At 33.7% G+C, this 16,217-nt stretch overlaps 1 protein-coding gene across 2 annotated transcripts in view; it reads right to left on the bottom strand.

Moving 5' to 3' along the window:
* The window catches only part of LOC111054239 (C3 and PZP-like alpha-2-macroglobulin domain-containing protein 8), an 86,889-nt gene that overhangs the window by 25,409 nt on the left and 45,263 nt on the right, over window positions 1-16,217 (bottom strand). For both annotated transcript variants that reach the window (XM_039424755.1, XM_039424756.1), the window contains exons 8-11: window positions 14,632-14,856; window positions 10,140-10,598; window positions 5,538-5,732; window positions 1,022-1,209 (exon numbers count right to left, since the gene is read on the bottom strand). In XM_039424755.1, the coding sequence (XP_039280689.1) occupies window positions 1,022-1,209; window positions 5,538-5,732; window positions 10,140-10,598; window positions 14,632-14,856 (1,067 nt within the window). The remainder of the gene's footprint in view (window positions 1-1,021; window positions 1,210-5,537; window positions 5,733-10,139; window positions 10,599-14,631; window positions 14,857-16,217) is intronic.

Below are 16,217 nucleotides of genomic sequence, written 5' to 3'. Positions count from 1 at the left end.
TGTGAAATCTCCATTTTTGCAACAATAGACTAATTGACAAAAAATTTTGGAGGGAATGTTTTAAACAACATTTTTTACTTTGCAGCTTTGTTGAGACTAGTTATAGGAGGAGAATATATCAAAAGTCCCCATTCCCAACTCATGTGCTAAGGGGATGAGGGTGGTTTAAAGGTTGCATTTTTCGGCGTTTTGCTTCGACGCTCATAAATCATGATCATACGTTCAACCGACATAACTAACTATTTAAAAATAGAGCTTGATAAATTCTATACACTTTCTGTTCAGTGGAATTTTGTGATATTCCCGACAGTTCCCGAGATCTTCGCTCTTGAAATTGTGTAATTGTTAAAATAACAGGTTTTTATTAAACCTGTTTTGCTCTTTCAGGGCTTATAACTCTCCAATAATGCATCATAAAAACCAATTCAAGTCGTAGGTTTGTAGAGCATTGAATTCTCTTTGAAATGATGGTATTATTTCACCATTCCAAGTTTGTTCCATTCATTGTTGTAGGGGGTGAAATTTTAATAGCTGCAACCATTGATCGTTTGACAACGACATTTGTGTCTGTGACACAATTTTTGACTTTGCAGCTTAATTTGGACTAGTTGGTACGTGAACATAGCAAAAGTGCCCATCTTTATCCCCTCTGTTAAAGGCGTGGAACCGCTGAGTTGACACTTGTTGCAGCAATGAAATATAATAGGTAGTTAATATTGACACATAAATTTACTTTTATTGAGATAAATTTACTTTCTCATTACCCTTATCCACCAACATTTTTTACAAATTCACAGACTCAAATTATTATAGCAGACTATCAAATACCATGATGTGGAATTGATCACTTCAACCATAGAGAAAGGATAAGCGTAAGTTTTGTTTGACTCTTCTTCATTCTATTTGTTTGTCGCTTCAACTATATTTGTTCAACTCTAATTAATGCAAATAGATTATGAGATTATACAGTATATACATAATAAAATATTGCTGATATTAAGGTACAAATCAACTTGATTACCTTCTGGAAGTCTCAAACTGTAGCAGATTATCAACCACCCTGGATTTTGTCATTTCGTTGCCGGCTTGCATCTCATAGGCGACCGCCCTCACAGAATGGACGCCAATGAAGGCCGCCTCATCCCCACTCATCCTCACTTCCACCCTTTCACCTTTCAAGTCTTTGCCCATATTTATCTCTACTTCCATCTGTAAAGAAATAGCATATATATCATATAATGGGGCTGCAATATAATCATCATACAGGGTTGGGCAGGGAGGTATGCATGATTTGAAATAACAGTTACCGTACACACTCATTATTACAATAAACTCAAAATTTATTTTTCTAGTGTGTTGCCATTATAAGAATTGAAGAGGAACATATTAAAACATTGATTATGTACGAAAAATAACATCTGTTAAAAACTGTTCGTTTTTGTCCATACACTCCTGCAGACGTTGTGAGAGTATGGGCAACTATACTCTCCTGAAGAATATTGCACGTGGTACCGCTCGAATTTCTTGTGTTATTGATCCACTCAGGTCTTCAGGGTTTCGTGGTTTGTTCATGTATACTGTCATACATTACATCAAAACCTGTTAAATTTTTGAAATATTATTTTGTGAATTGTAAATCTGGTCGCGAATTCAATTATTGAATGTAATTGATAAAGCGAGAAGATCTCCAATGTACAAAGATGAAACGTGTGTTTTATCACGTTTCATGAAGGCAATATTATGGTTTTTAGCTCCATGCTATATGAACAAGAGTGAGTTGACTTTTGGTCTGTGAATCAAGGCTGCATGTGTTTTTCACATAAATAGATTATGAATTTATTTCTTTCGAGGCCCGTATTCCTTTCACCGTTTGTGAATTTAGTTGTTGAGTTAAGACATTGGTTAACTGAAGGATTCTGTCTTGAGAATTCAATTATAGACTGTCGCAGTCCGGGCAGTTTAAACCTACATAATTTATTTTATTTTCAGAATTTGAATCTTGTAGGGAAAGCTGGTGTATTTGATTCAATCAACTGACAGAGTTTTCTTACATACATTTTTTTAATTAAAATCGGGAGTGCTTTAACTGGACCTTGAGGAGCAGGCCAAGGGACTCTTGTTAAGGTAAAGTGAGATGATAGTTAATTGTACATTTTTTAATTTTTCAGATCTATAATTCTAAATGGTAATTTTTCTTTATTATCAAAAACTGAACGACCACAGATCAGCTAAGCGAGTAGCCCTTTAAATTATCATCTGATTATTATTCCGTAATAAATTCTAATTCTAATTCAAATTCGTAATGAATAATTTATTGATTCGTTATTTTTAAAGCCCTGAACGAACATTTCTTTTTTCCCACCCTTACATACTTTGCTTCTGTGATATTCCTATATGTAATCTACCCGGCGCCACCACCAAATATTGATTTTGACCTTGATTCACAGACCAAATGTCAACTCAATCTTGTTTGTATAGCATATGGAGCTAAAAACCATAATATTGCCTTCATGAAACGTGATAAAACACACGTTTCATCTTTGTACATTGGAGATCTTCTAGCTTTATCAATTACATTTAAGAATTAAATCCGCGACCAGATTTCCAATTCACAAAATAATATTTCAAAAATTGAATAGGTTTTGATGTCATGTATGACAATACACGTGCATTAAAAGGAAGCCTCAAAAAACTAATTATTGACCGTTACTGTCAATACGGATCGTTACCTAACAATGCTGCGTGATTTTTTTCTGCCACAATTGAGAAAATCACGTATTAACATCAATACTGTATGGTCTCAACAAGATGGAACGACATGCCATAGGCCTACATCGAGAGCAGCTATGAAATTTGTAAGGCAGACTTTCCCTGGACGCATCATCTCGTTGCGTGGAGATGTGGAGTGGCCTCCTCGGTCACCAGACCTGCCACTTTGTTACTATTTTTTTATATGGCTACCATTAACAAACCACGAACCCTCGAAGTCCTAAGTGAAACAATAACACAAGAAATTCGAGCGGTACAAGCGTGCAATTCTTCAGAGGTGTATGTAGAACTTCTCGCATCGTCTACAGAAGAGTGTATAATATGGACAAAAACGGACAGCATTCAACAGATGTCATTTTTAATAAGAAAACAAAAATATTGTCAAATTTCACTAAAATTTTTAGTGAAATTTGACAATATATCTGTTTTCTTATTATGGAGAGATTTCACAACATCACCATAAATTCTACTAATTTTATTAATGATGTTATTTTTCGTACATAATCAATGTTTTAATTTGTTTCTCTTCATTTTCTATATTGGCAACATCCAAGGTACACACTAGGAAATAAATTTTGAGTTTCGTTTGAAAATGAGTGTGTGACTATCGTTATTTCAAATCATCCATACCTTCCTGCCCAACCCTATATTAATGAAAAAAGGAATTGTCTTTTAGGGATTGGAAATACACGATTGACTGGCGCATTATCACTCATGAAACTAATGAACTGCTGATCAACTTGCAATTCAACATGAAGATTCTTTATTTACCGAGGATGAATATTGCCTCTCCTTCATTGCTGATAATCAATCAGTTCCAGTTTAATAATTAAAACAAATTAATTAAATTTATGTTCTGAAGTTCACGCAACTATTGATAAACGCTCAAAAAACAGAGCTTTCACGAAGTGACTTCTTGGCGTAATTTATGTATTTTTTATTTATTCATTCATTAGTAATTGGTAGAATGCGCAGCTTATGAAATGAAAGGTTGCGGGTTCCAGACCATCAATCAAACTCTTTTCTCTTGCTGCAAATTTTCAACTCTAAATGAAGATTATGTAAGTAATTTTGCCAATAATAATTGATAACAATGTTTTTTATATGAATAAAAAATATAAGTCTGAGTACCGTACCCTTTTAAAATTTTTTAGTCACGACATGTTTCGGCTATTTAATGCCATTATCAAGATTATTATCAAGACTTCATAATGGCACCCCATATTATATAGCTCAAACATGTTGTGACTGAACAATTTTATTTATTTATTTATAAGGTTAGCAAAAAAAATACAAGAATCGGAAAAGAAAAAACAGGCTATTGCCTAAAACTTCTTCAATTTCCTAATTTAGTTTTAAATTGTCCAAATATTATAGGTTATGTCCATTCAAATTTCTACACCAAATCACAATCTAAAATATAAAATTAGAATAAAACAAACAATTTTAAATTTGGATAGATTGATAATAAAAGTTTCTTAACAACAAGAAACAAACTATAAAGGATAAAGGATACTCAGATCCTTTTAAAAGGATACTCAGATTTATATTCAACAGTTGCCCTTCATAAAAAATACAAAAAATGTTTTCTATGCTCCCAATGCATAGCACGAGTTACCTACTAGACAATATAAATATTGATAGCATAGAATATGTTCTAAATCCTTTCTCCATTTAGAAGACTACAAACTTGATAAGAACATCTCAAGTCACTTTTCAATAATTAAATTACTTCAAAGCAGTTTGATTCCAATAAAAGCTATTAGATAGACATGGCGTCCCAAAGCGATTCACAAAATAATGTGAAGCTGATAATGTGAGTGAAAGCTGATAGCTGTTAATCATTGAAATAAAATTGACCGAGTGAAGTGAGGTCTAAGATTCAAGTCGACGGTTTGGCATTTCTCTTCATGTTTAAATGTTTACATGTTTATATGTTGCGCATTTACTGCGAAACGCGGTAATAGATTTTCATGAAATTTGACAGGTATATGCTCCCTTTTAAATTGCCCGTCGACGTATATACAAGGTTTTTGGAAATTTTGCATTTCAAGGATAATAATTATAAAAGGAAGAAGGAGCCTCCTTCATACGCCAATATTAGAGTAAAAATCTGACTATTTAATTATTCATCATAAATCAGCTGTCTAGTGGACTATAATACTACCCGTTCAAAAACATCAAACATCTTGAGAAATTTATCTTTCCATCAACGTTAGTAGACAGTTGAATATTATACTACCCGTTCAAAAACATCGAACATCTTGAAAATTGTATCTTCCCATCAACGTTGTAGACAGTTGCAGCCAGACCTGATAACAGCGCTCACACTCACATTCCGGGATGACACGTCACGGTACGATAGGACAGAAAGCTCTATGTTTATTTAGGATTTTTTCTAGACAATTTAAATTGATAAATTATTTATTAATTTTTTAAAAAACATAACAACAGGTCAATTAAACTTACTAAGCGCTAGGTCTACTGTTCACAGAACTACTAGTATAAATATAATCAGCCTGTAGTAGTAGCGTAACAATGAAAGAGTGATCATTATTCAGTTTTTAATGAAGAGTGAAATTAAAGAATAATAATAAGTTACACTATACACTACACTACATATTACACTATAGACACAAATATTTTCAAATATTTCTACATGCAATCACATCATGTGGAACTGACAAATTTGTATTGATTTCACCTGAATAGTTAAAGTTATTATTTCAGTTTTGTTTAGAGTTTGATGCGCATGAAACATTTCGTACCTCATATTCAGAGAATCCATCCACCGGAGTAAAACACGATCCGAGAACAATTTCGCCCAGCCTTGTTCTGGTGAAGACTAGCAGATGGAATCCGGGGGCCATGTCTCTGGCGATCGGCAAGGCCAGAGTGGCCACAGACGACAATTGCAAAGCCGGCCCATCGCCCGCATACAACACTTCACCTTTGCCAATTATCTGCAATATTTTCAAATCAAAATAATATTGAAAAACTTGTAATTCAGCATTCTGAAGTCATTCTGAATAATTTTCTACTTACTCTACTTCTTTCTCTTCTTCTTCTTTTTCATCTTCTTCTTCTTCTTCTTCTTCTTCTTCTTCTTCTTCTTCTTCTTCTTCTTCTTCTTCTTCTTCTTCTTCTTCTTCTTCTTCTTCTTCTTCTTCTTCTTCTTCTTCTTCTTCTTCTTCTTCTTCTTCTTCTTCTTCTTCTTCATTATAATAATATATTATTACTGCCAAATGTGCCTTCACTCCTAATACACTCCTTCACTTCACATAACATAGTGGGGAGTGGTGAAGGTAGGTTATTGTATACCTACAATAGGTTACTGTAGATTGAAGTACAGTGTTTATATAGTTAATGAAGGTAGAAGGGAGCGTAGACATCAAGATATTACATTTTTTAGACATGGATTTTTAGATTTGCATTATTTGAACACTCTCAGCTACACTATCTCTGTTTTAAGTACCTTCTGTGATACTCACTATACCCTTGCCGTTCCGATATGATTTTATCCCTATGAGTGCAATAATGATGAAGCTCTATCCTCTATTGATTATAATTCATCAAATAGAATAATAGCACCCTTTGAAATTAATAAAATAATAGATTATAACAGCTAGTTTGAGTGTTCACACAATCGTCAGGTTTTCAAAACGTACCTTTTTTCAAAGGGTACTGTACTTCTATTTTATTATTAAAATAGAGTAGCCCTGAATCCATATATTGGGTAGAAGAAAAGAGACGGGGCCGCGCTACCTGTGCACTGGGCTATCGTTCCAAAAAGGTGCATCCTCTAACTCTCGACTAGCATACTTTGTTGTCCTCTAATTCCGCTACATTACCCTAATTAGTGACCCCGTGTGCTTTCTTGAAGGCAATTGTAGCTGGTAGCACCAACTTATCTACTTTGCTCCTCACATTTTCTGTTCCTCTTATATTTTGCAATCATTGAATGAAAATAATCTGTGATCAAGTACTTGTAATTATTGTATTCTTCCCAATGGCTCACTTGATGACACTCAACTTGCTCACAAGCTGTATAGGTACAGACTAACTTCAGTTACATACAATTTATTCGATACTTATTGAACTTACGATTTGTTGGCGTCCTTTCAAGATCTTCTAGATCAGGGCTCTCCAACCTACGGCCCGCGGGCCACATCCGACCCGCGGATAGATTTTGTCCGGCCCGCCGAGAGTTATTGCTGCAGATTTTTAAAAATATATATCCATACACATTTTTGACAACAACTGTGAGTTCAGTACTCTTCTAGCCACTCCATTTCTTAATAAGTGTAAAATATTAGCTGTAAACAAGCAGCGATCAACCATTGTGAGATATTAGCAAATGGTCTGCACTGACTGTACATGTCTCTCCCAGTAAAAGACTCTAAAAACATAAAAAACCATGCTCGAGCTATGTTTTCTCTTTTTTGGATCTACCTACAAGTAGTGTGAGCAGACATTTTAAAAAATGAAGTTTGTTAAATCCAAATCCAGATCTTCCTTGTCAGATGAACATTTGAAAACAATTTTAATGATCGCGGAACCACAAAGTTTGATCCTAAATGGGAGTGGTGAAGGTAGGGTAGAAGAATATAGTAACCATATAACCATGGTTATAATAATAATAATATATTAATATCGGGGCACCGAGCTTCGCTCGTTATTTTTATTTATTGAAAACATAACACAATTCTCTAAAATGATCGTGTTTATATTTCACAGCTGGCTATACGTCATCTTATGAATTTCGGGGATGCGATAATTTGATTTTTCACATACTCACTTTTTTACTAACCACAGCTGTTTCAGCCAAGGATGAATTATCCCTTTAATGTCGTTCAGCGAGTTTTCTCAAGGATGAGACCTAGTGCAATCGAATCTCTATATAATAAACCTACTATGTTCCAAATTTCGTGAAAATCTTTAGAGCCATTTTTGAGATCCGTTAAACATAAATAACCAGATATAAAAATAACCAGATACAAAAATAACCAGATATAAAAATAACCAGATATAAAAATAACCAGATATATAAATAGAGAAATTGCTCGCTTAATTTCGTGAAAATCTTTAGAGCCGTTTTTGAGATCCGTTGAACATAAATAACCAGATATAAAAATAAAGAAATTGCTCGCTTAATATAAGAGGATTATAATATGGTTCTGTAATAATTATATATGTAGGTAGGTTACTGTAGATAGAAGTACAGTGGTTATATAGTTAATGAAGGTAGAAGGGAGCGTAGACATCAAGATATTACATTTAGACATGGATTTTTAGATTTGCATTATTTCAACACTCTCAGCTACACTATCTCTGGTTTAAGTACCTTCTGTGATACTCACTATACCCTTGCCGTTCCGATATGATTTTATCCCTATGAGTGCAATAATAATGGAGCTCTATCCTCTATTGATTATAATTCATCAAATAGAATAATAGTACCATTTGAAATTAATAAAATAATAGATTATAACAGCTAGTTTGAGTGTTCACACCATCGTCAGGTTTTCAAAAAGTACCTTTTTCAAAAGGTACCATAATTTTATTTTATAATTAAAATAGAGTAGCCCTGAATTCATATTATATTGGGTAAAAGAAAGGAGACGGGGCTGCGCTACCTGTGCACCGGGCTATTGTTCCAAAAAGGTGCATCCTCTAACTCTCGACTAGCATACTTTGTTGTCCTCTAATTCCGCTCCATTACCCCAATTAGTGGCCCCGTGTGCTTTCTTCAAGGCAATTGTAGCTGGTAGAACCAACTTATCTTCTTTTCTACATTTTCTGTTCCTTTTATTTTTTGCAATTATTGAATGAAAATAATCAGTGATCAAGTACTTGTAATTATTGTATTCTTCCCAATGGCTCACTTGATGACACTCAACTTGCTCACAAGCTGTATAGGTACAGACTAACTTCAGCTACATACAATTTATTCGATACTTATTGAACTTACAATTTGTTGGCATCCTTTCAAGATCTTCTAGATCAGGGCTCTCCAACCTACGGCCCGCGGGCCACATCCGACCCGTTGATAGATTTTGTCCGGCCCGCCGAGAGTTATTGCTGCAGATTTTTAAAAATATATATCCATACACATTTTTGACAACAACTGTGAGTTCAGTACTCTTCTAGCCACTCCATTTCTTAATAAGTGTAAAATATTAGCTGTAAACAAGCAGCGATCAACCATTGTGAGATATTAGCAAATGGTCTGCACTGACTGTACATGTCTCTCCCAGTAAAAGACTCTAAAAACATAAAAAACCATGCTCGAGCTATGTTTTCTCTTTTTTGGATCTACCTACAAGTAGTGTGAGCAGACATTTTAAAAAATGAAGTTTGTTAAATCCAAATCCAGATCTTCCTTGTCAGATGAACATTTGAAAACAATTTTAATGATCGCGGAACCACAAAGTTTGATCCTAAATGGGCGGACATTCTAAGTGGAAAAGAAATGCAACCTTCTCACTAGAAATAAGTATTCTCTTTTAGCTAGTTAACTTTCTGTAAATTCGTGTATTGTCAATTTGTCTTATTACTATTAAAAAAATTATAATCATTTTGTTTAACTTGCTAATCTTATGCATTGTCAATTAACTTATGACCTTTCTACACTCAAAAAATTGGACTTTGCATTGAAATGAAATGAATTGGTTTGTTTTTTCCTGTGTTTTAATTAAACCTACTTGAAACTCCTCATATTATTTAAATAGAAATATAAAAATTTTACACCATACAAATCCCCTGTCGTGTGTGTCACCACAAGTCAAAATCCACGTACATCCTTGTTATTGGGCCTCTATAAGCCTCCCAAGAACTAACAATGTGGCCCTTGGATGAAAAAGGTTGGAGACCCCTGTTCTAGATTGAACGAAACTTCGCAAACATATATGATGTGTATCATGTGTTTGTCAAGTCCGATTCAATCTCGTAGAATTTATAAGGTCGGCTAACAAGTGTACGTCCAAAAATCGATGTGGGCTTTACACACTACGTACGTTTGACTAAATTTGTACTTGTCATCGATAGTAATGTGTGTGTTCATCCAATCACTGTATGCTACCACTGGTTTACAGCTGAAAGTGCCTTTAAGTAACCACACTGGTCCATCAATATATTGCTCGGAGGGGAAACCTTAACAATAGACTACAAAAATCTCGAAATTCAATAACAATAGCTTACCATTGAAGGGTCTCTAGAACTTCTACCTGTCCATCCATTGTTTTCGGCGGCCCCGTCTCATTTCTTTAACCCCATACATTTTAAGATTGTAATGAAAATTGTAAGATTGTAATTGAAATGATCATCCTGTATCAATAAATAATGACAGATGCTAAAAAAAACTCACTCACTAAGTACTGATAACCTCCCATTTCGAAATTCGCGCGCACATGGAATACAGCAAACTGATTGGGCGCCGCATTCGACTCAGCCGTCCAAACGCTCACATACTTCTCCTCCGCGCCAAAATGTTTCAAAACATCCAGTGTATCACTCGAAACCTCCCCTCTTTCGTCAACAAATTCAGCTGACACAGCAATTCGTTCAGTGTCTGTCAGCGTGTCGAATCCAAACGACAGAACTCCCTGCTCCAAATACAGATCATGATCCAGGTTGTTGAAGAAAACTGTCACATTGTTTGGTGAAATATCGGTGGACTCAAATGTGTTGTCAAAGTCGGCTCCAGCAGAGATGATAGGTATGTTCAGTTGGGCTCCGGTTTGTGAGTACAGAGTTACGCTGATAGATAGTGTTGACGAGAGGAGAGTTTCAGAGGGGACGGGTTCATTGTCCTCATAGGACACAGCAACCTGAAAAATGTTGAGCTCTGATCAAGATACAAAAAATATTTATGTAATAATAAAAGATAAGCAATTCATGAGTGGAAATATGATACACTTGAGTGAAACGATTGACTGTGACTTAGTAAGAATATTCACATAATATAGCTGTTATATAGCTATGGTGAATGTGATAATTTCGAGCTCAAAATTTAAGTGTTTTTATTCTTTATTTTGTGAATCTATAGTTTGTTTCATGTTTTTAAGAAACTTTTATTATTAATCCATCCAAATTTAAAATTGTTTGTTTTATTCTAATTTATATTTTAGATTGTGATTTGGTGTAGAAGTTTGAATGGACATAACCTATAATATTTGGACAATTTAAAACTAAATTAGGAAATTGAAGAAGTTTTAGGCAATAGCCTGTTTTTTCTTTTCCGATTCTTGTATTTTTTGCTAACCTTATAAATAAATAAATGAATAAATATCATCTGTAGAACTCTTATTCCTTGGGCTACTATAAAATACACAAATTGTCTTATTTTTTCAATAATATTTTCCAGTTCAAGCTATTATCAAGTATATCGAGATACAAGAAAAAAAATCGTGAGAGGAACAATTATAGTGGAGACATGATGCACTTGAGTGAAATGATTGACTGTGACTTGGTAAGAATATTCACATAATTATCATCTGTGTAAGACTCTTATTCCTTAAGCTACTATAGAATACACAATTTGTCTTATTTTTTGAATTACATTTTTCAGCTCACGCTATTATCAAGTATATCGAGATACAAGAAAAAAACAATCGAGAGAGGAACAAAATTTTAGTGGAGACATGATGCACTTGAGTGAAATGATTGACTGATGTGACTTAGTAAGAATATTCACATAATTATCATCTGTAGAACTCTTATTCCTTGGGCTACTATAAAATACAAAAATTGTCTTATTTTTTCAATAATATTTTCCAGTTCACGCTATTCTCAAGTATATCGAGATACAAGAAAAAAACAATCGAGAGAGGAACAATAATTGTAGTAATAGCGTGAACTGGAAAATATTATTGAAAAAATAAGACGATTTTTACTTTCCTTGCCCTATTACCATAGGTAAGGAAAGTATTGCTTTCCGAAAAAAATTAAGGTACCCCAATTTCTAAATTTCTATACGTTTCAAGGTCCCCTGAGTCCAAAAAAGTGGTTTTTGGGTATTGGTCTGTATGTGTGTGTATGTGTATGAGTGTATGTGCGTCTGTGTACACGATATCTCATCTCCCAATTAACGGAATAACTTGAAATTTGGAACTTGAGGCCCTTCCACTATAAGGATCCGACACGAACAATTTCGATCAAATGCAATTCAAGATGGCGGCTAAAATGGCGAAAATGTTGTCAAAAACAGGGTTTTTCGTGATTTTCTCGGAAACGGCTCCAACGATTTTGATCAAATTCATACCTAAAATAGTCATCGATAAGCTCTATCAACTGCCACAAGTCCCATATCTGTAAAAATCTCAGGAGCTCCGCCCCATCAATGCAGATAGATTCCCAATTTTCAGGCTTCCGATACAATTGAAACAAAAAAAATCAAGTGGAGTAGATTGAGCATGAAAATCTCTACAATTAATGTTCAGTAACATTTTCACCTAAAATTGGAAATAAGCTTTAAATTCGAGAAAATGTGATTATTCAAATGCAAATTATGGTTGATTCTATTAAATCATTCACTATGAAGAGATAGCAGACCTCATGTGTGTCTCCAGCGTTATTGCCCTGTCACCAGCTGGCTCAAATCTTTGAATAGTAGACTTGAGATGCGCGGGAACACTAGCGTCAGGTGATGAATTTTCATAACGGCAAGGAAAGTTGTGTGAGTGCGCCACACCAGATTTTTGTATTTTATAGTGGAGACATGATGCACTTGAGTGAAACGATTGACTGTGACTTAGTAAGAATATTCACATAATTATCATCTGTAGGACTCTTATTCCTTGGGCTACTATAAAATACACAAATCGTCTCATTTTTTGAATAACATTTTTCAGTTCAAGCTATTATCAAGTATATAGAGATCCAAAAAAACAATCGAGAGAGGATCAAAATTTTAGTTGAGACATGATGCACTTGAATGAATTGAAAAATAGAATGCTCCATTTCATGATAATCATTTTTATATCCTTGCCAACGGAGTTTGCGTTAATGCATGTCATCGAATAGGCTATTTTGAATATTTTACTCCCTTTATCGAAATTATTATGTGACTTCTACAAGAGACTTTGTCTAGTTATCATACGGTACCCAAAATAGGTCCTAGGGTAGGCCTATATTATATGATATGATAATATTATGTTACTTTTATTCCTCATAGGTTAAAATAGAAAGCAATAAAGTAGACAATAAAAATGCAGTACGAGATTAAATTATATTATACAAAATAAAACACTAGAAACTAGAGGTACATTACATTAGATACTTTTCCAAAATAGCAAGCTCGAGCTCTCATAAAATAAATAATATGAAATAGATGAATGATTGTCAAATCCCTCATTGTAATAATTAAGCCACCTACTGTATATCACTTTTATTTATAGAATAGAATTATAGTACCCTTTTTTGAAATGAATAAAATAATAGGTTGAGAATACAAATCATAACTTTTATGTTGCTTTCCATGACAAAACACTATATAATAACTTTGTTGTAGTTCTGAAACTGTGTTACTAGTAAATATTTGAAAAACACTTACTTTTCTTGGAGTATTGAGGAATGCATTTTACTCCTGAAGAGGAGCTTCATCAGCCTGACACCAGGGGCGCTTGCTCTCATGGTTTGGACTGTGTGATCAAAATGTAGGAAGATATTACATTCGATTCGAAGTTTATTTGATAATTTATTAAATTGGATTTGTAATTTTTGAGGTATTATGCAGGACACACTCAGGAAAGCATATAAACAGATATTGAAATCCTACACATTCTTCAAAAAAGCCACAGACGCAACACACTAGAACAATACGAAATTTTAAACACCTAAAAAATGACAAATCCAATTTAATACTGTAAATGATCAAATAAACTTCAAATCAAATGTAATATTTTCCCAAATTTTGGCCACACAGTCCAACCCATAAGAGCAAGCGCCTCTGGTATCAGGCTGATGAAGCTCCTCTTCAGGAGTGAAATGCATTCCTCAATACTCCAACAAAAGTACGGTAAGTGTTTTTTTCAAATATCTACAAGTAACACAGTGTCAGAACTACAACAAAGTTTAATTATAACTACTATTTTCAGTGTTCACACTATCTTCAGGTTATAAAATAAAATTTCAAATTATCGTTTTACTAATGATAATGATAATTAGGTACGGTACCTTACTTCTTACATTTTAAGAAGATAGGCCATTATTCCTATATTATGTGAATCAAATGAGAAAAATGCCAAAACAATCTGTATGAAGAAACAAAAGAAATTTTGAATTCTTCCAGCTAATTTAAGATCACTATCATCGTAGATATAATCTGTGAAACAATTAATCTCATCAAATAGTAGGCTACCTGATGATATAATATGTTACCTAATATAAATAAAAATATGAATCTGAGTACCCTTGACTTCATAATGGCATTAGTAGCCGAAAAATACCTGTTGTTTTTACCTAAATATTGTATTTGTATATGAATAAATAAATAAATAAAATGTTGTGACAAAATAATTTAAAAGGGGTACCCAGATTCATATTCTTATATATTTATCACTTTTTGGTATTAGAAAAATTACTAGCAGTCAAATTTTTTTACAATAAAGCAATAAATTATTTGAAAATTAGAAAAAGTGATTTGATAATAAGCAGTTTGTGTTTAAAAACAACATTGAAGAATTTTTTTTTTTTTTTACCTGATGTATGAAACCCTTTGAAAATAACATTGGAAATCGAGATCTTAAGACTGTTAACTGATGAATGAAATTCCCTTTGGAAATAACATTGGAAATCGACATCTTCAACTTTTTCTATTGTACCCTAATATTCTACAAAACATTTGAGTGAGCAAGAATATACCTGAGTGAAGAAAGGCATTCCAGGTCTGAATATGGCTGGACTAGAACTCAAAAAGCGAACTTTCAGTGAAGCAGATACAACTCTGGTCAAGCCAACTCCAGAAACAGTTTCACCCAACAGGAAATCCTCCATAGACACCTCAATCTTTACTTCCAAGTTGTCTTTTTGGCCAAGAGTTTCTTTAGCCAAATCCAGAGGGAATTGGTATACGTGAACTTTGGACTTCTGTGAATAGGAGAACCAATACATTCATGTACAATCCAACATATAGAGTAGAAATATGAATAGATGAAACAATTAACGATCAAACAAAGAGCATAATTAAATAGCAAAATAATTGACAGTAAGATTTTAGCCTGAATATTTCAATTTTAGACATTATTCAGTGTTCATTTTTCAAATTAAATTTTTTTTCTTGTTTTGCTTCAGACTGTAAATCTTTGAAAATGTGGCGCATAGTAACATAAACAAACAATGTGACAAATGCTACACATAACCTTCTTCTCATCTCTCTCTGTTCATGGAATCATAATAAATTAAATTTGTTTGTACGCTTGCATCATTTATCCCTTTATCATCACCTATATCGAGATCCAACGTTATAATTACAGTGTTTGTTTAGCAATGGTATTGCTATCCTTGTCTATCATTCACCAAAGCGGATAGCGCTATCTCTTTCTCGCTTTGCTCTGTTGCCAGATCGTCTTTTAACAATGTATAATTAATAATTGATTAATAAAATATTTCATCTCAATTATGAAAATTCATTATTATTGAAAAATATAATTTCTTGCTTAACAAAATATAATTGATTGGTATTTTAAACGAGAATGAACAGAGTCAATATTACATCAATAAACCTAGCTGTTATAGAAGGCATTGACAGAGTATCGGCAACGTTGTTCCCATATATTTCTTCACTGCCATATTACAACGTGGACCTTACTATAGGTTTAAAATACTTATAGAGAGTTGCCTCGTTGTGAATAAATGAATGTAACAATTATTGAGACATAACAAATAAATCATTGATAGATTATTATTATGTCTTGACAAAATTGAACATATTTTATTCTTGGAGTATATAATTTATAATAAAACTATATGAACTAATAATTATCATCTAGTAGTTCATGACAAAGTGTTCATTCTCATAATATTGTTTGATTATATTATTTTTATGACAGCACTTCATACAGTATAAATAATGTTATTTATGTTTGTTTTCTTCCCCATGCGCATATATAATTATTACTATCCGTCAGGCTCGCTTCGCTCGCCATATCTGTCTAGCCAGGGGGCTCCGCCCCCTGGACCCCCGACTGGATCGCCCAAGAATGAGATAAGCAGGCTCACTTCGCTCGCCTGCATTTTTATCATATGTTAGGATCATATCATCCCCAGTCGGGGATCCAGACTAAACGGATACGGCGAGCGAAGCGAGCCGGACGGCTAGTAATATATAATATTCCCAGGGATAGCTCTGATTGAAGTAGCAGTGCCCAATCAATTTTTCCGCGATAAATGCATTTCAATATTCAACTTGGTCCCAATCTAACAAAGTCAACTCAACTTAATGCCAACCT

The sequence above is a fragment of the Nilaparvata lugens genome, chromosome 3 (genome assembly GCF_014356525.2).
Source record: "Nilaparvata lugens isolate BPH chromosome 3, ASM1435652v1, whole genome shotgun sequence".
NCBI classification, from domain to species: domain Eukaryota; kingdom Metazoa; phylum Arthropoda; class Insecta; order Hemiptera; family Delphacidae; genus Nilaparvata; species Nilaparvata lugens.
Note: the sequence above shows the minus strand (reverse complement) of the source record. Positions and strands in the feature narration are given on the sequence as shown.